At 38.1% G+C, this 24,121-nt stretch overlaps 3 protein-coding genes across 3 annotated transcripts in view; 1 reads left to right on the top strand and 2 right to left on the bottom strand.

The window, feature by feature from the left end:
* The window catches only part of LOC115483304 (nephrin), a 78,058-nt gene that overhangs the window by 33,000 nt on the left and 20,937 nt on the right, over positions 1–24,121 (top strand). The window contains exons 3-9 of the mRNA XM_030224668.1: positions 9,695–9,821; positions 13,183–13,300; positions 15,634–15,727; positions 15,821–15,934; positions 16,332–16,535; positions 17,930–18,075; positions 19,936–20,080. Of these exons, the coding sequence (XP_030080528.1) occupies positions 9,695–9,821; positions 13,183–13,300; positions 15,634–15,727; positions 15,821–15,934; positions 16,332–16,535; positions 17,930–18,075; positions 19,936–20,080 (948 nt within the window). The remainder of the gene's footprint in view (positions 1–9,694; positions 9,822–13,182; positions 13,301–15,633; positions 15,728–15,820; positions 15,935–16,331; positions 16,536–17,929; positions 18,076–19,935; positions 20,081–24,121) is intronic.
* LOC111598956 lies at positions 261–1,034 on the bottom strand. Its single transcript, XM_023314441.2, has 2 exons — positions 949–1,034; positions 261–891 (listed from the first exon to the last, which is right to left on the bottom strand). The coding sequence occupies exons 1-2, from the start codon at positions 991–993 to the stop codon at positions 346–348; spliced, it is 591 nt and encodes a 196-aa protein (XP_023170209.2). The 5' UTR covers positions 994–1,034; the 3' UTR covers positions 261–345.
* Positions 3,795–6,681, bottom strand: LOC111598955 (N-acetylgalactosaminyltransferase 4). The gene is made up of 4 exons (XM_030224667.1): positions 6,085–6,681; positions 5,681–6,023; positions 4,577–5,005; positions 3,795–4,517 (listed from the first exon to the last, which is right to left on the bottom strand). The coding sequence occupies exons 1-4, from the start codon at positions 6,663–6,665 to the stop codon at positions 3,858–3,860; spliced, it is 2,013 nt and encodes a 670-aa protein (XP_030080527.1). The 5' UTR covers positions 6,666–6,681; the 3' UTR covers positions 3,795–3,857.

Below are 24,121 nucleotides of genomic sequence, written 5' to 3' on the forward strand. Positions count from 1 at the left end.
AATTACACGGGCAGCTTGAAAAGTATTATATATAGATTATATATTTTATATATACATGCATTTATATTATATATATTTTATTCATATGTTAGACACTGATTAATGACACTGAATTAGTTGATAACACTTTAGACTTGACTGTAAAAAATATAAAAGCAAGTGCATGGAGTATATGTGAATGTATATATATATATAAATATATACATATACACACATTCATATATATATATATACATATACACCTATTGTATATTTGCATATTTTTCGCTTAGTACAAACATTTATATGAATTTAGTTAACTATGTATTCGAATTTGAAAAGAAAACGCTCTCTCATGTCATAAACTCAATTTTGCTCGATAAGTTCTAAGAAGTCGGAAAATGATTTTTCAATTCGTACCAGGCCAGCGTAGGCCACGTTGTTGAACGCTGAGATCACTCGCTGTTCGCTTTGTTGCGCAGCTGCGCTTAGTTGTCGTATCTTTGGATTTGTTCTATACACAAATATCTGTATTTCCCTGTTCACCTGTTGCAAAGTCTTCTCAAATGTGGTGATATATGAGCCATTTGTGTACTGAGACAAGCGCGCGTTTACAGCTTCATCATCGAGCTCGTCAGTGCCGATGATTTTTCTCAAGTCTTCTAAAACCGTTTCGATATCTGACTCGTTCAATGAGCGCTCATTCTGAAGTTTTGTTACTGCACGTTGTCTAATGGCATGCAGCTCCGGCATTACCTGCAAATTGATAGCCTTTGTATTAATAATAGAATCAGTCAATTCTATGATGTTTCGCAACGAGATTTGCATTAATGTAACTTTCGTTTGCTCCGCCGATTGTTTTATATCAGCTAACAGTGAATAATCTTTAAAGGTCAGAGCACTGGCCAGGCTCTGAAAGAGAAATTATTAATTCTGCTTATTTCGTATGGCATTATATTTACAGCTTACCAATGTAGCCAAAGTGAGCAGAAATAATATTCCGTAATGCATCATTGAGTGCTTGCAATGAAACTGAATTAACACGAAAATTGTTGGCAATCTGTAAATGATTTTTTGAAGCTTATCAGCCTCAATGCATTATAAAGTAAATGCTATGCGGTTATATATATATATATGACATAATCAGCATATGTAGTTCGTTTACCCATGAGACACTACTGATGGGGTATATAGACAAGCTAAAAATATATGTAAAAAATTTATATTAATTCTTAAAAATACTTTAGATGACAAATATATAAATTAAATTAAAATATATAATTACAGGGTATTCTAGTGTTATGAAATTAATATTTAAATACTATAAACAGCATTAGGAAAGTGTGAGAAAATATAATGGATGCTAGCGAAGCAAGTCTAAAGTCTTAATGTTTCATAAAGCAAATCTGAATATTTGATTAAGAAAAGGCTGCATAGTTACAGGGTATTAGACTGTCTTATAATTGTTGAGCTATAAAAACATTGGCATTGCATTGATATTATTTTATTATTTCATTATTTAACAACTCTGACAGCAGCTGCAGCTTTTTGGATTAATCTTATGATTACTTTACAAGTTGTCCACATGACATGCATTTTTCTGTATTGCTGCTACACATTTAAGGACAAATCCATTAAAAACCACACAAACCACAAATATATACACTTAAAGACACACGCAGATATGTAGACACATATGCAGAGCAATATACACATAGACATGAAAGAATGATTTCAATGTATATTTAATGAGTGTACAACGTTGCGTTTTCCCAGCGGTCTTCATAAATATTTTCACCACTAATGAGCCCGACGATTAATCGCAAAGTATTACAAAGCGAGAGAGAGAGAGAGGGAGATGGAGATGCATAAAGACTGCGGGCTTCTTTCATGTGAGCGTCTGATGACGTGTAATTGTCAACGAAAAATATTTTGATATGAAGTCAACGAATTCCATAAGGGAACACTGCGACAGAGAGAGAGGGAGAGAGAGAGGTGCAAGTAATTGTAGAGAGGGGCCGTGGTATTGGCTTGCGTCATGGTAAATTATATACATATGCATCTCACTCTCTCTCTCTCTCTCTCTCTCTGTGTGTGTGTGTGTATTTATGCTAATTGCAGGGCACAAGACGCTGCGGCAATTACATAAGCGAAGCCACAACAGCAATGGCCATGGCAATGGCCATACTTAAATATCAATTAAAATGCTTCGATGTTGTTTTTTTAATCGGATCGTAGTACAGCTGAAAGTCGCCAGAGAGCGCTGCATTAGAATGTGTGCTTTGCGTGAATAAAAGTTGTCTGTGCTGAAAAGTTGCGCAAAACTATTGTCGCGGCAGCAGCGGCAGCGGCAGCAAATTCCATTAAAGTTTTGCATTTCAAATTGCATCAACAATGCGTCTGGGCGGAGGCTGTTGCAAAGGGGCGTGGCACGCTAGAGAATATCGGGCGATAAGCGAGAGTAGCGAAAGTGCATTGAGACAGCTGTGCGAGTGTGTTAGTGTGTGTGTCAGTGGGTGCATGTGTGTGTGTGTAGAATTTAGGTTAGCTTTACCCCAGAAGGAAGTAGCTTAGCAAAGTTTCACTTTTAGCAAAAGAACATTAAATATTTATGCAGTTGAGCTCGGCGCAGTTTTCATTTTCATTTTAATTGAGTTCGTTAATTAAACTCACAGTAATTAAAAATTGGTTTTCATTAGCTACATTACAAAGTACAGTTATTTAATTTGATTCTTAGAGCTGTGATTTTAGTATTTTTTATACTAGCATCAAAAGATAGCTGCAATTTTCGTTTGCCCCAAACAAGTTATTTATAGCTCTAATAAATAATGCTCAAAAATCTGTTGCGGTTAAGTTTGTCGCTTCTTGACGCACTTTAACAATTATGGGGTTAATTCAGGCGAAAAGACTAAGCAGAAAGCACATGCTGAGTCTGATTCTGAGTCTGAGCTGACTAGCTGTGTGGGTTGTGCTTTTTGTCCTTTCTTTTTCATGGCAGCCAAAGCCAAAGCCAAAGCCAACGGCAGAGCTAGGGCAAAAGGAGCAAAGACTGGCTGGGAAATGGTTTGGGTTGGCATGGAGCCAATCAAGGCATTCAAAGAGAGCATATTTAAATAGCTTTTAACATGCACGAGCTGTCGAGCTCGTTCTCCGGCTCTGGTGCTGGCGCTGGCTGTGTAGCTGTCGGTGCTGCTGTAGTTAAGTGAAGGCCAAGCAAAGGCGACACAAAAATGCAACCAAAAAACGAGAATCCAACTCTGGCACTGGTACCTGAGTAACATTTTTCAAAGTGCCTTGGCCAAGAGTTGGTTGGGCAGCAGTCGGGGGCAGTCAGCTCTTAAAGTCGTTTAGTAATGCAGTCAACGTGATGCATCTTTGCCTTTGATGCATTGGCATTTTACAGCCAGAGTTGCGGCAGAGGTAGACAAAAATTGCAGTCTAATGGCTGGCTGCACGCTCAGCGCCTGGCCAAAAACCAAAAACACAAAAAGAGTTGAATTTGGAAGGCAAAGTTCATTTCGAGACTTCAACGCAACGAGTTAAATGCCATTGGCTAATGAGCTTTCATCGATCATTGAAGGCGATTCATGATTTCTAATTTCTGTCCATTTGCGTAAAATGGAAACTTGTTTTCGAGCTTCATAAGAAAGAGTTGAACAACTTCTCACTCGGCGGTAGTTGCTTTGCTTTTCTACTGCTTCAAATTAATCTTTTGCTTTGATTAGGAATTTACATAAAATTCAGTTAGGAAACATTTTAGTGGAGCAATTGGAAACATCAGGAATTTAACTTTATTTAGTTGCTATTTTAAATAGTTTAAATTAACATAAGAAATGCCCAGCTAAAATCTACAGAAATATAAAATGTTTAATTTCGAATTATTTTTGCAAGCCATCAAAGAAATGATCCAACAGATCATTGTTGACCTGGCCAAAGCTCCAGCGTTGCCGCTCATTCGACTCGCTGCATTTGTTGGTCACGACCTTTGCCACGCCATTTTCGAGGAATGCCTCGAGGCAGTTCGAGCCGTGAAGGCCATGGACAAGCCACTGGTGCGTGCGATCGTAATACCAGAACTGATTGCCACCTTGATTGTGGCAGTCCCACATCCAGACTGTGGCATTCGGATGCGAGTCCTGCACATCCAAACAGGCCTCGTTCAAACGTCGCAGCTCGCGATGAGCTGTCAGCGCCCAGTTCTGGTTCTCCTGTGGATGGGTGCGATTCTGGGCGCAGGCGAACATGCCAACGGGATGATTGGAGCCCAGATTCATGCAGTCCAGACAGTAGTTCTTGAAGGCCACACTCTCCACGGCGCCCGAGGCATAGGCAGGCGGATCCACTGGCGGGAATTTGACAAGGAAGTCGGGTGCCACCTCCTTCATGTACCAGTCGAAAGACTTGCACTGCAAACGCTCACGGACAGCACGCTGTCGCGTTAGGTCGCCCGCATCGAGATTGTCGTAGGTCGCCGGATCTCGCTGATAGACGAACTGCTTGTACTCATCCATCCAGACCTCAGCCACTCGCTTGTGATTCTGTAAAATAGGTTTGATCAGCGATATTTTGCATGCGATTCGCCCTAATTCCAGCTTACCCTAGCCACAAAGTTGTAATTGCGCGGATTGGGTCGCGGGTCCATTTGACCCCGAAAGATGTGCGCAACACGCGAGCAGGGCACATCGAGCAGCATGCCGCCGCACATCCAGATCTTAAAGCTCAGCTCGTACTGTTCGCCACCCCAAATATCCAGCTGATCGTCGTAGCCACCCAGATCCCAAAAGAACTTTGAACTGATGGCAAAGAGACCACCCATCATGACAGGACTGCGGTACGGCAGGGACTTGTCCACACTATCCTCGGGCAGCACGGGCAGCTGCTTGTAGAAGAAACGCCAATCGAAGCCGCCGCGTGAACCCTCCTGATAGCCGCCATTATAGGCAAAATTATTGTGATCAATAATGTCCACAATGGGACACGTTGATATCTTATTGTTGATGACAATCGGCTCTAAAAGCGGCGGCAGCTGCAATTGGAATTGACATTTGATATTAAATGATTGTTGCTTGATCTTTGGATTAATCTTGCTTAATGCAAATTGAAAGTTAAATTCGTTCTAATACTCAAAATTTGCAGATATTGGAATTAATTGAAACTTTAGAGCTTTAAAGCTTCTTTTAAAGCTTGAACGCATTCAGATATTTTTGCTGTTTTAAGATGGTTTTAAGATTAATACGAACGCATAAAGCTTTTCACTCTATTCCTTACTCAAACCTAATTATATTTCATCTCGACTGCTGTTCTCAATGTGCTTTTCTTTCATGTACACAGTATGTTTAATCCTTGGATTAATTTTGCTTAATTGAATGTAAGATCCGTTGTTATACTGGTCACTTGCGGGCATTGCAATGACTTGAAGCTTTAAAGCTTTAAAGCTTCTTTAAAAGCTTAATCTGTATAACAGCTTCTCTTATTTTTTATGATGTTCTAAGAGGGCTTTAAGATTAATGCAAAAGCTGAAAGGTTTCAAATTTTTATGTCTGTTCCTATCTCAAACATAGTTCTATTCCAGCTTAGCTGTGCCCAAAGTTTTTTTCTTGAATATACAAAGTAGCTTAAAGCCTTTCAGTTTATTCTTCGACATTCCCAGATCTCTTGCTTACTCCTTCATAGTCAACTCTCTTTGATTGGCTGAACTTACCCAATTATAATTGACTTCAATGTGCGAGTCAAAGAAGACCATAACCTCGCCGGTGGCAACCTTAGCGCCCGCTAGACGTGCTCCAATCAGGCCACGTCGCTCGGGATTGTGCACCACGTCAACTAAATCGGGCCACTGTAGAGCGACATAGTCATCCAATTGTTGCTTAAGCGTCTCCCACTCACTGCCATCGTCCACGAGCACAATTTGCTTAAGCAGCTCGGGAGGCGTGCGATTGACGATGCTGTAAACGGAGCGCAGAAGCGTCTGAAAGTGTTCGTTGTAGAAAATGAAGATGACACTGACATTGGGCAGCTTGGCCAGATATTTGCGCGACTTGCAACTGTCAAAGAGAGCACAAATTGTGAGCAACTGATGCGGCAATTAATATGAGCTACGCTTACGCCTCTTTTCGCACATCTGGCACTGAGCGATTCACCGAGATTCTGTCGGAGAGGTAGCCATTGAAGCCATTCCTGCGGTATTCCTGCTGTTCCAGGTCTCTTTCCGAGGGATCAATGGTGGCTGGCTGTCCGTGTTCGCCCATGCCGATGCGTGCTTTGTCCGCTTCCATTGCCTTGTAATCGTGCCAGTCCCTACGCTCGCCCAGCGGCGTTGGCAGCGTAAACATTTTCAGTACCTCTGGCTGGGGGTGCTCCACTTGCTGGTCCGGCTCAGGATCACGCACAGAATTCCGATCCTGAAACGGTGGGCGGGCCTGTCGACGCATCGGCTCCACATGGGCAGCACGAAATTGCGGCGTTATCGGATCTCCGTTTGGATCCAAATTACTTTCGTCCACCTCGTCCGATGGCTTCGCTTTGCCCAGACGCTTCTCCACAATCACTGTGGTCAGCAGCGAGATGAACGCGATGATCATTATGAGAAAGATGAACTTGCGCATCAGGCGCTTCACCTGGCGCTTCTTTATGGCCATGGCCAATACGTTTTGCAGCTGTGAGTCTTCGTTACAGAATGGTTTCATGCCCGAACGGCCGAGCACATTGAGTCAACTGCAACTGCGTGGCATGGATGTCCATTAATCTAATTGCAACTTTTTGTATCTCATTTTGTTTTTTCTTTTTCTTTTGTTTTTTTTTGTTGTCTGATAAGGTGTAAGGTAACTTAATTTTGCCCCGCTTGAACATCATTCTTCAATATCAATCAGAGAGCTATCTCTTAGTTCTCGTGCCAAGGCCCAACTAACTGTAAACCAGCTGCCAACTACTTTCAACTTCCACTCACCTGTTTCGAGAACGATACGAGCGCTTTTACGATGTCGCCATCTGGCGGAACTAATTTGAAGTTATCAAATAAATTTGAAGCGCTGATAACGTCAACTACACTGCAAGAAAAGATATGGTAGTTAGCTTTTTCGCTTCTTACATTATATAATTCTTTTTATTTTTCTTTTCTTTTCTTTCTCTGGCTTTCAAATTGCAATCTTCATTTACTGGAAGAGTAGATTTCGCCAAGCAGCCGCCTTGTTGAGCTGTTGCAGCCAGTTTTATGGTTAATAATAATTTATTTTAATCATTTTGTAGGCTCGATATGATCAATGTTTATACATTATTTAGCAGATGTTGCACACAGTTTACATTCTGGCGTTTTTAGCTCAATGGCAGCTGTGTCTACACCACTGTGCCAACAGTTCTAAGCAAATACACTAACACACATACATACATATATGGTTTCGCATTTAAACGCATATTTATTGTACAACGCGGCGTATTCGCAATAAATTCTCACAAAATTTCGACGCACTGTGGCAATAAAATGACATTTTTTCATATTTACACACATAAAGTCAATGCCAAAAACGTTGCCGTGAAACACCAGTTAGTAGGTGGGAGCAGAGTTGGGCTTTTTTACATTTTTTATGGCCTTTGCTTTCATACCATGTGAAATATTTTCAAAGCGGACATATTTGTACACGAATAAATATATATATATATATATATATATGTATTGGTACACATATGGGTGTGCAAAATACTGTGTATCCATATTCTTGATATGAAAGCTGATGTGCGATAATAAAGCAACAACAATAAAGCAAAAAAATGAAACGAGTTAGCGAATATCTAATGCTCTAATCATATGACAAATAAAAAAGATATATGCTTTAAAAAATGATATTCTTAATCACATTTAAAATTGAAATATATCTGAAATAAGTTCATAGAATTCCAAGCTGTTACGAATTGCATTAGGCATTCGATATGCCCCATTGTAGGGCATGCAGAAGAGCAACAAATACAACTGCGCCAGTTGGCCGCATTTGACAGCTGCGGCTGCTGGTTGTTGGGGTTTTCAGTTGAGCTTCTGCTTTTGGCTGGTTCAACTGCCAAAATGTTGTCGCGGCTAAAAGCGCAGCAAAGCAATAAAAGCCAAATATTGTAAAATTTTATAAACATTTTGGCGGCAGATAACAAATGTGCAGGAGAATATATATATATATAAATGTAACAGATACATGTATATAAGTTTACAGTTAGATAAAAGATACTTTTATGTAAAATTTCTACAATAATTGGCTAATAATTTAATTAAAATATTAGAAGGCAGAAATTAATTAGTACAAATACAGCTGCGTCTAATAGCGTATATATTTAGATATTTGACAATGTTGAGCATTTTATGCTTGCTTATCTTTTAATTATTGTCATTGCTTATCACGAACAACATCTGTTCACCTGTTGCGTTATCTGGCACTCGCCGTTTGCTTATCAAATGCCAACTGCTGTTATCAACACGCTGATTGCAATCGATGTATGCATTATTGAAATAATAATAATCAAGTACAATTACTAATAGTCTTTATGTTATGAGAATTTTAATTAAATTAAGCTGTTTTGCAAGAGAATTAGAGTATTAAAAATTAATTAGAAAATTGAAAAATGTAACTTGCTGCTGCTTTTTACTCGAAGCTGTCGATACTTTATTGAAACTGTTAAAGCAATGCATAACCTCCTCGCTTTTCCTAAAATGTTCTCTCTAGTTTTATGGTGCATAGATATTTCATTCAGATTAAAACTGGATAATAAGTATTTAAAAAATATATATATATATATTAAGCTGCAAAATATGTGATAAAATTTTAAAATTTGTTAAATTTTGGTTTATTTTTTGTTTTTCACTCAATATGAAATGATAAAATAATTACAATATTTATTTAAATTAGTATAGAAAAAGTAATATAGAAAGTAACAAATGATCGTTCATCTGCTTCAAGCTTTCCTATATTAGCCAAAAAATAATTCAATAAAACTCAGCAGATTTTCATTACCAAATGCTTCACAAATTTAGCTGTAAATTGATGCAGGAACTGAAATTTATCTTTAAGTACAGTTTGTTGGATTTCCAGTTACTTATTTAATAATAAATATAAAAATACTTTTTATCCAATTTTTCGTGGCTTTTAGTCAAACACAAAGCACTAAAAAGTTTATGTCTAACAATTAGAAACACAACTAATGTCGAGCTAAATAATAATAATATAATTGTTTACTAACTGATTTTGTTAAAGCTTAACATTTTGTTTCATTAGCAAGCAGATTTTGCGCGTTTGGCCTTGCTGAAAGTTGTTGCATTAGGTGGCCATGGCTCCAAAAGTATTTCCCAGGCATTTGCACATGCATTATAAATAAATAAAGCGCGGGGCTCATATAAATTTACGCGTTTGTAATTACGTAGAAATTAAGCTGGCATCAACATTTAATTGCTAAAAGCCCCAGACGCAGAATCAACCTCTATATATCTGCGTGTATATGTGGGCGTGCAGCCACGCATGCTAAAAAGGGAACGAACATTTAATTAACAAATTTTACGCATTTATTTTCTATTTTCATACTACGACTACGACGACGATGCTGACCAAACCGGCAAAAAAACCGTGACAACATAATTTGCCTGACCCCACCGCATCGCCACCAAAAATAAAATGGCGGCGACTTTGTGCCAACAACAACAACAACTAATGCCAACCACATCCACAAACCACAATCGGCACAGTGAAAACGAAGGACATTGATGCCGTCGAGGGCAAATCTGTGTCGCTGCCCTGCCCCATTGCCGAGCCCCTGCATGATGTTTATATGGTCTTATGGTTTCGTGATAATGCGGGCATACCTCTATATAGGTGAGTACTATTCCACACACATACATACGCTCTCTCGCTCTCTCTCTCTCCTTGCTCTTTCTCCTTGTTTATGTGTATGCCCGCCTCATTTGGCTTATTGTCTGCCTCAGTCTCTGTGTGTGTGTGTTTATAAGCATTTAATTAAATGCAAACGAGCCTCGAGAGCAGCTGCCTTTAAACCGTGCGGCCCCGCATCGCACAAAAGTATGCTACAGTAATTTTCTGTTATGCCCTGTACAATTTTTGGCAAATGGGCATATCAGTGTGGCAAACAAAGTTAGTGAAATTTAATATGATTTAGTAGCTGTCACAATTAGTGTGAGTTTCTTACCTAGACTCGAAGTCAGGTCTCTACTTATATCGCCCACACATTCCAGGGTATTGCCGCGTCGAACAGGCGCATTTAGTGTAATTAAACTTAAGCTGTTTATTTTTTGCACCTGCTGCCTGGCAGCTGATAAGTGGCCTTTGGTCTCTGGATATGTGATTTAACTTTTGTGCGTAAGCGTGTGTCTGTGTGTGTGTTTTTGTTGTCACAAAGCGCACAGTAAATTAACTTAATTATATTTACCTAATTTCCTAATTAACCTCAGACGTAAAGCCACAAGAATTATGTGAATAAATGACGTTGAACTTCTTTTATATGGATTTTGGCATTATTGTTAAGCTGTTGCTAAGCTTGTGGCTATTTCAAATTCTTGTTGCTATTTGCTGCTGCTGCTGTTGTTGTTGCTGTTGCCTGGCCAGCAACAATCAGGCAGTTCATAAAGAACTCTATGTGAAAGTGCATAGGTCGAGCTGGCCCACTCCCTGCAGTTGGTCTACTAATTGCATTCACGACATTTTCACGCCACGTTGCGCCTTTTGGCTGTCAAATGCAATATTTAAGTGCCATATCTAGCTCTAGGAATACTAAGCGAACTTTTGACTTGGCCACGAGCAGTGGCACAAGTAGTTCAAATATTTGCTAAAAGTTTACAAAATGTAGACAAAATTTGGAAGCCACAAGAAGGGACTTTGGAGAGGGCTTGACATTTGTAGAAATATATAAATTACTGTTATAGATGAGGATGCTTAGCTTCCATTTAATACAGTCTTTATATATATATATTGATATTGATTAGAGACAGAATAGTAAATGAAATAATATCAATACTTGAGCAATAAATAATATCAAGGCCTTAGAAGACGACCTATGTCTCGCAGTTGGTCTTCTTCTAAAACGATTGAATCTACGTAATTAACTTCTCGTTAACTTAGGACTCTCTCCAGTCAAAATCACATCCACAGTGCATTTAAATTTTATTTTCTGAGCATTTTCATTACACTCAATTTGCTTGGGTTCACGTAGCATATTATTTGGTCATAAACATTTGCAGCATAGGCCCCCAAGAGCAGTTATTAAGCTTAGGACCCATAGAATTCCCACAGCACGCTTCACTCTCTTTAGCCGCATTTTCGTTTTTTTTTAATATTATTTTTTTAGTTTTTAATTAAAATGGCAGCAAGCAACAGAAGAAAAAAATGAAGAAACTGAAGGCAAATGCAACAAAATTGGGTTAACGTGGCTCTCGCTTTCACACTAAGTCATTCTGCTGGCATCTCGCCCTCTCTCTTGCTCGCTCGCTGTTGCTTTTACTTGAACTGCTGCCCGCTTGGCACGCAGCAATTAAGTTGTTGCATTTTGCACTGTCGCCGTCGACGTCAGCGCCGTCGTTGGCTGCCCGCATAAATTATTGCGTGTTGCATACAAAAGTGCGCTTAACGGCCCACTTGCCGCAGAGGCTCTCAAAAAGTGGCTGCTACAATAACAGCAGCAGCAGCAACAGCAGCAACAACAGCAGCAGAAACAACAACAAACGCAATTAACCTCCACAATACTTGACTTTCCCTTTTCTGGTACTCATTGTCGTAGCTTGGCTACGCAACTCGGCTAACAACTGTTGTCATAAATTTAAAAACAAAAACAATTATCAGATATGATTTAGGAATATAGCGAAAATTTATTTTTGAAGTGTATGCTTTTTGTATTAATGAATATAAATAAGTATAGAATAGTTAGAACAATACTATATTATAGTATAAATACAATAAATATGATTAAATAGTTAATTTAATTTTTTATTAACAAAACATATTTTATTTATAAGACTAAAACTTGGAATAGGCTCGCAAAGAAGTGAAAGTAGAAATTAGACTAAAATAAATTGCTAAAATAAATGTCAAACTAAAATGTTTAAAAGGTGATTAGAATTTTTATAGCTTGGACAATATTTTAAATATTTTTAAAAAGCTTAAATAATTTAAGAGCTTATAAAGTTTTTATATTAAATGGCAGCTAGCTACACAGTACCTCTTAAAATTAAACATTATATTTTTATATGTTATATTTAATTTGGTTTTTTTTTTGTGGTTTTAAAACAGAGCAAATTTTTTTTATTTTATTTGATGAAATATTTAAAGCGTATATAAAACACAAAATACACAGAAAAAAACTCAAAACTTAGTAAATTTGTTTAAATCAAAGAGAGAGCGAAGAATCTGTCTAAAATTATGAAACTTTAATTTTAATATGCAAAGAATTTAGTACGTTAACATACTGAAAAAAAACGAACAAAATTAACTTGCATTTGCTAAGCTAATTGGGAATATATATACACATAAATTACACATATATATGATATATATAAATATATATAAATTTATCGATTGTTTGTTTGCAAATGAGATTCATGCAAATATTTATGGCTGCATAAAGTTCCATAGCGCAAAGCTCAAATGCGAGGCAGGTTTATGGCCATTTCGAATGAAACTGCAGCGCTCAGCATTTGGCCAGGTCTTAAGTGTTATGGCCTTCTCTATGCTGCTGCTGGTGCTGTTTTAGCCTAGGTAAGAATTGGCGCATTTAATGCAGCAGCAAGAGGAAGCAAATTGAAAAAATTTTTATCTGCGGGCCCATAAATTCTATTTTGGCAGCCAGCCCGTGGCACGAGCATCATCCGCTTCTTTTCTCTCTCTCTCTCTACCTATCCCTCTCTCTCTCTCTGTGTTTCTATTACTCTCTAATGAGCAGGTTAGAAATAAATGAGGCTAATTTTTGGCGCGCACAATTCTCAAAATGAGAATAACAAAATTCAATTAAACATATAAAAACAAGAGTTCGAGCTGCATATACACACACACACATCAAATATATATATATATATATATATATATATATATATATATATATATATACTGTGTATACTGCTGTGAATTCCAGAGTTTATATCAAATTGACTTCATTTTGTCTCAACTAAAATATTTACGTTCCAGCGTGATAATAATAATGATTTTCCCTTCCTCTCGCTTCTTTTTGCAGCTTCGATGTGCGCGATAGTATGGCCATTGAGCAGCCCAGACATTGGTCAGCTCCGGAGGTGTTCGGTTCACGTGCCAAATTTCATTTTGAATCGCAGCCAGCCACATTGGAAATTAAGGTAAGATTCGCCTCGGTTAACCGGCAACTCACGGTTGCTTTTTACCTTTTTGTGTGAGTGAAAAAATACGATTGCGACCTTAATGAATTTTTCAAATATTCCATACAATTTGAGTGTATTTGAGAAATGGTCCAAAGTGCAACACATTAACTTTGCAAAACAAACATTTAGCTTGAAATGCGTAGTAGGAAAACTAAGTGTAGAGTAGTTAGGATGATAGACTAGAATATGCCCTGTACAGATCTTAAAACTGCGATAGAATATGCTGTGTAAGCAGTAGAAATCACAGAAGGAAGTCATAATATAATATCGTTTTTTATATTATATATAATAAGAGTATTTTTTAATGCATTCCTAACTAAAAGTTAACCAAATATTCAGTGCATATTGTGGCCTAATTGAAGGGAAGCTTTTTCCCATCGAATTCAGTTAGTTGTTCCATAGCATTTGAAAAGGGCTTTCCAATTTGGAAAATCTGCAAATGGCAATTGGCATTGCGAATGCGTGTTAAGAATTAAGTCAGCGCGAATAACAGCAAGCGGATGTACCGAACATTTTGCAAATGGGCAAAATGGCGGAATGGAATGCCAAATAACGTTAGAAAGCTGCGACTGCGACGCTGGCTGCGCCGGCGACGACGACTGCGGCTGAGGCAATGCGAAAACAAATTTAGATATCAAAAGTTGTTAAATTGCCTCGCGCACGCGAAATGTTTATTAATGTCTTGCATGTTTACAGATAACTTGATTTACCGTTATTGTCATGCAATGCATATAGACACACACACACACACACAGAGACATACCAGAGACACGCTGTGTGTGGCAGCTACTTGAACTAACGCCTCAGCATGTCTTTGCGCCACAAACCGTTGACTTTTAAAGGCCAACTTGACTTGGGTTCGGGTTCCTGGCTGTTGGAATCCTTGGACAATTCCTGGCTTAAGACAACCTGCTGGGAAGGCTAACGAGCTGCATGTTCACACACGCACACACAGGGAGTTGAAAATGAATGTGAAATGCACACGAAATGGCAGCCTGAAGGATTCCTCTATAAATTTGCCATTCGCGGTTGCAGCAAGATAGAACAGAAAATCATATATGTATGTTATATATACATATATATATATATATGCATATATAACTCAAATAGTCCCATGAATTATGTGCGACAAATGGTTGGCATCTGGATGAGGAGTTGACTTTATAAATGAATTTTAATTGCCACTCAATTGCCGGGAAATTAACCTAACGCCAGGATGACTATAAATTACAAACAAGTAGTTAGAGAATACATCCACTCTAGCATATGCAATACGTTTGATTTTATCAATGAACAGTGGGAGCAGAGAGTAGGTCGATTATAAATTAGCATTGAATCGGGATTTTTAATTTCAATAATAATTTATTAAATTAATTTTATATTATTGTGAAGACTCCAAAGAGGCAGAACTCAAGCAGCTACCTCTGAGACACATACATTATATTTAGTAAACAAAAGTCACGAATTAGAACAAGTCTAAAACCCTTAGTTAGCTCAGTTAATTTAGTAGTAACTCATCTAAAGATGTCCCAACAGCAAAGTAGTTATTATTCTGAGAGCACATATAGCTAAATTACAAATGAACTAGTCAAGAAAAAAGAACTAGTTCAATTTCTATATTTAGCATTTGCGCAAAAGAGCTTTGCTGCTCAATAAGCCAAAAGAACCAGCCTGAAGCACCAGTTCTTTCAGCATTTGTGCTATAAAAGCTTTATTTATTTATGCATTAAGATGCTACAACTAGTTACATGTCAAAAGCACTAGTTCATTGAGCAAGCACAACTTGTCTTATAGAGTTTAACTAAACATTAAGTAACGTTACGATAAAAACGAACGAGTGCCCTGCTCTAAACAGACTTGTAGTAAATACCTGTTAGTTTGTAAATAACAATGAACTAGAACTAACAATGCACTGCTCTGCGGAACTAGTTCATTTGTTATAAGCACACAGGCTGAATTGAAACCATTCATTGACTGAGCTGCTCAGCCATAATTAAGTGAACTGAGAGAACTAGTTGGCAATTTGAACGCTTAGCCAGGACTAAGGCTTACGATGTATATCTGAAGTTGGCATGGCACAGACCACAGAGTCCTGCGACTTGGGTGACATGAAATAATTGAAAATTACATGGCTGCAAGCAGAAACAACTGTGTTATGTGGGTGAGCAGGTGTGCCGTCGTGTAGGCGTAAGAGTGTGTGTGTATGCTAATCAGCTGTTTCCTTTCACATTCACACACACACACACACATATACACACGTGTATATTAATTTATCGTATGAAATTTTGCAGGATGTCAAAAGGCATGATCAAGGCATTTACCGTTGTCGTGTCGATTTTCGCACAGCTCAAACACAAAGCTTCCGTTTCAATTTGTCTGTAATAAGTGAGTATCTAAAATGCACACACACCGACACACACACACACACACACTATATGACATACCTATCTACCTATCAATTGTTGCCGTTGTTTTTAGTACTTCCGGAGCAGCCCATCATACTGGACCGTTGGGGTCGTCAACAGAATGGCACACAATTGGGTCCCAAGCAGGAGGGCGATGATATTGTTATCACTTGTCGTGTGGTGGGCGGTAAGTAAGCCCAACTATCCTTGCTTAACCCCATTGCCAATGGACACGCCTCCTATTTCTTTATACTTTTTTGGTTGCTCTGCCTCACACACACACATGAGTATATCCGCTCGACCGGCTAGACAATTTCCTGTTAATTTCCTTAAAAGCTTTGGCAAAAAAAAAAAAAAAGAAGAAAAATAACTGAAAAAATCCTCAAGCCGCACTTTGACCGAAAATGAAAATATCACAAAGTTTGCTTTTGCTTAGCTTTCGTTTTTCTTTGCGCCATTTTCTCTCTCTTTATTTTAGCCCTGCCAAAACTTGACTTTTTAATTTGCGCTCCCTATACGCTGCCTCTATATATGTGTATATACAATTGTGTTTTCCTTTCGTCTCTTTCGACTCGATTTGATAGGTCGACCGCAACCGCAGGTCCGCTGGCTCGTAAATGGACTACTTGTCGACAATCAAAACGAGCACAATTCCGGCGATGTTATCGAGAATCGACTGTTGTGGCCATCGGTGCAGCGCAACGATTTGAATTCCGTATTCACATGTCAGGCATTGAATACGCAATTAGATAAGCCCAAGGAAAAGAGCTTCATACTGGATATGCATCGTAAGTGGACTACACTCAAAATTCCTAGCGCCTAGATACAGTTCGCTGCACACAGCTGACCCAAAACAAAAGAAAAGTAAAGCGGAAAAGTACGATTAATTAAGCTGAAAAGAAAGATGGATAAATTACTTCGATATATTTATTTCAATAGTTCAGTAAAGATCAAATTTTATATGCAGGTCAAATACATTAACTGAACTGTTTTAGTTGAATCTTAACCTTTTGCAATTAACAAGTTAATTTGACAAATGAAAGTAAAGCAGAAAAGGGAGACTAATTAAGGGGAAAATTAATATAGATATATTATTCAGATATATTTATATCAATATTTCAGTAAAGATCAAATTTTATATATATTCTAAGTAGGTCAAATACATTAATTGAACTGTTTTAGTTGAATCTTAACCTTTGCAATTAACAAGTTAATTTGACAAATGAAAGTAAAGCAGAAAAGGGAGACTAATTAACAGGAAAATTAATATAGATAAATTACTCAGATATATTTATATCAATATTTCAGTAAAGAATAAATTTTATCTGCAGGTCAAATACATTAATTTAATAATTTAATTAGACAAATAAAAGTAAAGCAGAAAAGTAAGACTAATTTAGTTAATTAAGAGAAAAATAATATAGATAAATTACTCAGATATATTTATATCAATAGTTCAGTAAAAATCAAATTTTATATATTTTCTAAGCAGGTCAAACACATTAACAGTTTCACTGGAATCTTAGCCCTTGCAACTAACAATTCAATTAGACAAATGAAAATATTATTGATCAAGGCGAACGCTCTTAATTATTTCCAGAGCATTCGGTCAACAGCTTGTGTAAACATAAACAAATCCAATGCAATATATTTCATGACTTCACGATTGTAACGCAACATAAACAAGGAACAAGTTGAATATTGCCCATGCGCCGTCCAAGTAGCCATTAAATAATTACCACGTTTACAGTACAGAAATGAATGAATGAAGGGGCGTTAGACCTAGCATTAACCTCGCTCTATTTTCTGCTGCACTCGTGCTGGCCATTAGGCATGCAGAGGTGCGAGAGCAGGTATGTAGTCGGCACTTGAGTTGAGACGGCTCTTAGATGCTATCGTACGTGGAGTAGATACAAATTGTTAAAGCTCTAGATTATTTATATAAACCTGACATGCTATAAACAGGTGCAATAGGTCAAAGAAGCGAGAGCTTATAATTACAAGTTGAAGAAATGTTCAGAGAGAATGTTCAGAATAGCCTTGGGATAATATCTACTGCTAATTTATATGTTAGAAGTTCTGAGATCAATGCTAGAGATATCCCACACACTCTTCTATCAATAGCAATTTATCGTAGTTGGTTTAAATGCCATTATATAAATTATGAACTTTTTGTTCACAGTAAAACCATTAACCGTAAAAATTCTGGAGCCGCCCAGTTCAATGATTGCCGATCGACGCTATGAAGTTACCTGTGAATCGTCCGGTTCACGTCCGAATGCCATCATCACCTGGTACAAGGGAAAACGTCAATTGCGACGCACAAAGGTGAGTAGCGGGTGGGCGATTGGCATTGAGTTAAGGTATAGGGGAGCGTAGGCTTGACTCGCACCCGACCGCAATTGGCGTAGCTTGGCCAACACTTGTGGTGTAGCCACTGCCAAGGGTTACTAAAGGGGCTGTTGACTGACTCACGGTAAGTTATTGTATTTGCATAGGCAAGCCACAGTCACATACACACACCCACACCCACACACACACACAGGCACAGCCACACTGCAGCTCGTAACTCTTGGAAAAAGGGGGCGCAACACCCACTTGTTGTCCCTGGGCGTGGCTCACACTCGCCGCGCTCCGCACTCACCGTTAGAATAAACACAGATAATGTGATATAAACTCCACAATACACAACGTGCAGCAACGCCTCCCCGTCGCCCACTGCCACTGCCACGCCACGCCCCGCCCCGCCCGGCACCCGCAATCCTTTGGTTTTTCATTTTATTTGCTACGCTTTTCCTTTTGCCATTTTCATTCGTTGTTGTTGCTGCTGCCTTTGTTTTGCCTTTTTTGTTTCAACTTTGGACAAATTTATGGGAGTTTTAGCGCAATTTTGTTGCAATTCATTTTTGTGCCGCTCCGCTGTTGACTTACCCCAACGCCGCCCCTTCCGCCCGCCCCTGCCAAAAACAGTTGTTGTTTATGTCCATGTCTGTCCGCCTTATATGCATACTCGTTTATGCATACCAGCGCTGATTGCTTTGCCGTTTGCAGCTGCACTCCTTTAAAGGCCGGAAATGTTTTTCACTAGTTTTTCACGTGGCATAAAGTTGCCGTAATGCGGCAAAAGGCCGCCCTCTAGTCTACGGCAGCCAGACAGACCGACACACACACACACAGACACAGGGAGACAGCGAGAGTCGGGGGAACAGTCAATGTACTGGACATGCTTTTGCTACATGCCTTTTGGTGCCTTAGTTTCCACTCTAATGTGTGGACGATGTGGGTGGCTTTTATGTGTATGCCTCCCTCACTCTCTGAGTGTGCCAGACATAGCATAAAACTAAAGTCTAGCAACTTCATATGGAGCACGACATTAATCAACGTTTCGGGGCCAACGACTTAGCCGACAATCGAGTCGTTCGATACGAATTGCAGCTAATTAGATAGTCCGAACGTTGGCCCAAAACATGTTCTATGCATTGCTACAAAATAGCCAAAGTTTATAACTAGGTTAAACTATTTTCCAAAACTTATTGATAAATAGGGCAGGCATTTGAGTTAATTCAATTATTATTATATTATTATTATTCTATTATCTTATTCTACTATTATTTATATATATTTTAAATATTTCTAACTCTAAACTTTTAGTTTTTTATGTTGGCCATTTATTTCGCTAACGGTTCAGCTATTAACACCTTCTGAAGAAGCAACTGCAAAAAACGTGCCACTACAACAGCCCCCCACTTACTTTGGCATGTAGTTGTATGTGCATATTTCACGCCTTTTGCAGTCGTTTAGCAAGTTTCGGTGTCTGGCCGCCAGGGGGAGACACCCGCCCATGCAGGCACGTTTAAAAACGAACAATTTTATGACCTGTTCAACTAACAGCAAGAATAACGACTACAACAGCACAACTAATTATGTGTTGTTGCTGTTGCTTGGCGCTATAAAATTTATAATACCCACACAAGGCACATAAAACCCAAAGTATACAGCAATAAATTTTAAATTGCAAACATAAAATATTTCGACAAATTTGCAAAAAAAAAAAAACACACACACAAAGAAAACAATGAACTGAACGCCTTAGGACATTTTTTTGGTGTAAAGGGGATTCCACACTCGCTGCTCTCTCTCTTTTGCTCTAAGGCCGAAACTTAATTAATGCGAAAACACATTTTGCAGGACGACATATCAAAGAACTCGACACGCTCCGAGCTGAGCTTTGTGCCCACCACAGACGACGATGGCAAATCGATAACATGCCGTGCGGAAAATCCAAATGTGAACGGCCTCTATTTGGAGACCATGTGGAAATTGAATGTCGTTTGTAAGTATTACAAATTGTGTTTAAGTCTAAAATATATATATATATACATATATACTTATATACTGTGTACGCTGAAAGTAACGAAAAAAAGTAAGCATTTGCCGACAGCTAGCAGAAAGGTAGACAGCCAGCTAAAATTTATTACGTCGTCGTCGACGCCGTTGAAAGCCTTTAAAATGCAAATAAATCAAAGACAAATGACAAATTGTGAATAATTTGCCATGGGCCAGAAGGCAGCCGCCACGTTACCACCCAAAAAAACAGCCCCAGCTCCCACTGCCACTCCATACCTTTGCACATACAAACCGCTCGCGGAGAGCATTTCAGCGCCCCAAATGAAATATGTGGGCTAACAAAATGTATGGCAGGCGCTTAAATTAAATGAAGGACTTTACGTACTCATACCCCCGCTATGCTACTCCAAAACAAAATTCAAATATCCCCAAAGAAAAATCATATCAAAGCAAATGTTTTGCCCAGGCTAAGATGATTTTCTAGTTCTAATCAGGCGCTGTTAATGGCAATGGAAATGTTGTGGGAGCTATGGCTAGGTTGGGTTCTGCTGGGTTAGGGTAGGTTGAGCTGGGTTAAGGGTGGGCGTTAACTTAGGTCAGCTTAGGCTAGGCTGGAGTAGCATATTGATTTCGTTAGGTCAAGTTTGGTCAGGCAAGCTGGGGCTAGGATATGTTTACGTGCACTAGATTATCTCTTGAGATTGAGTTATGTAATATAGGGTTCTATATCATATGATAAAGATAAGTTCAGTTCACAGTAAAGCATAGACTACAGACCATTTCTAAATACAAGTTCAGCTTTTGAATAGATGTGCTTTTAGCCGAGGAAAAGAAGCAGAGTTGAGAATACTTTACCCAGTTGAAAATTTAGATATTGAATACTTGACAAGGCCGATCTTTAAGCTGCGTAATGCTTCGACTCAAAAATCAAAGCAAAATCTATAAAGATCGTAGTTAAAGATTAACAAACTGCCAAACATGCTGTTGGCCCAAATTGCGCAGTCAATAGGTCAATAGACGCCAAAGTAAGCACTGCGGACATCGTAAAGTGCCAAAGTCGGAGTTGTGTTTGAGTTTGCGTTACGTATACGTCGCGTTGTATTTTATTATTTCGACTGTGTGTACGTTGTGTGCACACACACAAACACAAACACACGCACACTCCATGTGTGTGTGTGCGGCACATCACGTAATGTTGTTTCTTTGCTTTTCACTTGCTCAAATATTAAATTTTTACTGCAATCTGCTGACGTCGCAAAGAAAAGAAGAAAATACATAGCAAGAAAAACATGTTGCTGTTTAGGCCTGATATCAAGCAAAACATATATATATATATTTAATATATGTATAAGGTGATATTATTATATTTTTTATGCGCCACACATACTTCTTGGCTTCGCATTTTATATTTTAGAAAATTATTTTTTATTTGTTTGTTTTTGTTGTTGTTGTTGTTGCTTTTTCGCCTTTTAGGCAATGCCGTTCGTAACATTGACGCAAATAAAGTTTATGATCAGCACGTACGACAGCATATTCATATATAAATAAACACACACCCACACACGCACACACCCAGAGACACACAAGGCAAACGCTTGATTTTTAAAGCAAGTAAAATATATGCATATATAAATTATGCTTTTTAATTTGAGCACATGTAATACCCTACAGTCATTTGATTATGTCTTAAAAAAGTGTTCCTATAAAATGATAATGCATTTTTATAGTCTCGATTTAAGTCTTAATCAGCTCGACTGTAGCTTAAATGATGTGCTCAAACGAAGCTTGAAATTTTCCTATGTATTATATACTAAGGAAAATAGTTATATAAAATATTTTTGAAACAGTTTTTTTGTATATTAATTATTATAATTTAATTTTGATTTATTTCAATCAAGTTTGAGTGATAGTTTGGCTGGTAAAAACGTTTGAGAATTCATAAAGAATTTTTCTAATTCTCCTGAAATGATGCCTTGCTGATCTCTCAGATATATATTTACTTCAAACTTGATTCCCTTAGAAATTTCTACTGTCTATAGAGCAGCTTTGAGTCGTTTATGTGTTTTTCAACTCAATTATTTATGTTTCGTATTTTTAATTTGAACTCACATGGCAAATATGTTCCGCATCGTTTCGCATTTGTTGCTTATGCTGTCGTGTTGTGTTGTGGCATGTCCTTGTTGTTATCCTGTTTGCTGTTGTTGTTGTCCTTTCTATGCGATATCTCTATTCAGCATCATGCCTGAGTTATTATGCCAACTTCGTTTTGGCTTCTTAGGCACGGCATTTGGCAAGGCCATTTGCCATGCTTTATGCCAGCCTGAAGAGGGGTGGGCGTGGCAGTGTGGTTGCTGCTGTTGCTGCATTCCGTACGTATAATTTTCTTTATGTGTAAGTGCGCGCGCGCGCTCTGTGTGTGCGTATGTGACACGCTCGTTTTAAAATTTATAATGTGGCCCCGGCAAACAAGGCAGCAGGACAACAAAACATGCAATGCAATCACAGACATAGAGATTCCCATGAGCGCACTACACAGACAAGATATTTATGTGTGTGTGTGTGTGTGTGTGCATGTCCCTCGACCGTTGTTTATGGCTGGGCTACATTGGCGCTCGTGCTGTGTGCGTGCCTCGCATTTTGGAAAAGCGAAAGCATCGCGATATTTTTCTCAATGCTGCAATTCGAGTTGATATTTTTAAAGTGGACGCACGCCAGAGCATAGCAATAGAAACGCCAGCTTATGCTCTCTAGTTATGATATATGCGCACATATAAAAATATCTCTCCATATATGCATATATGTGCATATATATATAAGCCTGCGAGCCAATCAGCCAAGATTGCCTTAAAGCTGTGAGCTCCAAAATTATATTCAGCTGTACTTTTTGCTCTACTTATGCTCCAAATGTGGCACAGGCTATGATTGATGAACCACTGTGGAGAGAGCATGGCTATGCAGAGGGATTTGAGAACGAGCATTGGCATAGCAGAAATAGATATTAAAAGCAATTTGTACGGAAGCAATTGATGTGTATCAAATATTTGAAATATTGCGTTGGAAAGTAAAGCAATTAATAAGGAATAGAATATACAAGACAAGTAGAAGGTTATAGCAAGCCATGGATGTGCTAGGCATAGGCACAAAAAAATACATATTAAAATAAAAATTATAAAAGGAATATATACAAAATTAATAGAGTAAGCATAGATTGAGAAATAATTATTTGAATAGATATGGGCATAAGAAAGATAAGAATTAGTATGAGACGAATTTATTTATATACAAAAAAGTATATGAAAAGAAGAAATTTAGACAACACAGGCTTTGAGTTAAGATAAATAGTAATTTAAAAAGAAAAAAGATATAGAAATAATTATTTGAATAGATATGGGCATAAGAAAGATAATAATTTGTATGAGTTGAATTTATTTATATGCAACAAAGTATATGAAAAAAAAGTTAAGATAAAAAGTAATTTAATAAATTGAAAATCTACTAAAAGATCTAAATACTATACAACTTAGCTTTAACTTTCAGATAGTATTTTCCTTTGTGAAGCTTTGTCAATTCGAGAATCTGTAGAATAGTGTATCTTTATGCAAGCCACAGCTGCAATATTAAAAATCTGGTCCAGGTGTAAATTAATTGCAGCTGTTATTCCAGATATATTTGTGCTCAGATTTAAGTGCTTTAAACATTTTTATGGGAATGAAGCAAAACTTTGTTGTCCCTTAACTCTCAGCTCCATTCCATTTGCAGTTAATTTTTGGCTTTAAAAGCGCCGTAGCTTAGCCTTAAAATTGCCAAATCGCAGCGCTGCTCATATATCATTTCGTATGATATAATAAGGCAACTTTCATTTGCACATAAATTGCTGGCGGCTCGAAACGCAGCAGACGCTCGATCGATAGTCTAAAACCGAAAAGTGGGCGAGTTGGGGCAAGTTGTATGGCTCGTTCTCTGCTGTTTTTATTTGTGCAGTTTGCTGGCAGCTAACGGTAAATGATAATCACAAAAATGGCCTGCA

This window comes from Drosophila hydei, unplaced genomic scaffold, assembly GCF_003285905.1.
Source record: "Drosophila hydei strain 15085-1641.00,03,60 unplaced genomic scaffold, DhydRS2 tig00008116-arrow-pilon, whole genome shotgun sequence".
Lineage (NCBI taxonomy): Eukaryota > Metazoa > Arthropoda > Insecta > Diptera > Drosophilidae > Drosophila > Drosophila hydei.

Coding starts and splice junctions, on each gene's coding strand:
- LOC111598955 (XM_030224667.1), bottom strand. CDS start 6,665: ATGAAACCATTCTGTAACGAAGACTCACAGCTGCAAAACGTATTGGCC. Junction 6,024..6,084: donor CCAGATGTGCGAAAAGAGGC/GTAAGCGTAGCT, acceptor TCTCTTTGACAG/TTGCAAGTCGCGCAAATATC. Junction 5,006..5,680: donor TTGAAGTCAATTATAATTGG/GTAAGTTCAGCC, acceptor TTCCAATTGCAG/CTGCCGCCGCTTTTAGAGCC.
- LOC111598956 (XM_023314441.2), bottom strand. CDS start 993: ATGATGCATTACGGAATATTATTTCTGCTCACTTTGGCTACATTG. Junction 892..948: donor TGCTCACTTTGGCTACATTG/GTAAGCTGTAAA, acceptor TTTCTCTTTCAG/AGCCTGGCCAGTGCTCTGAC.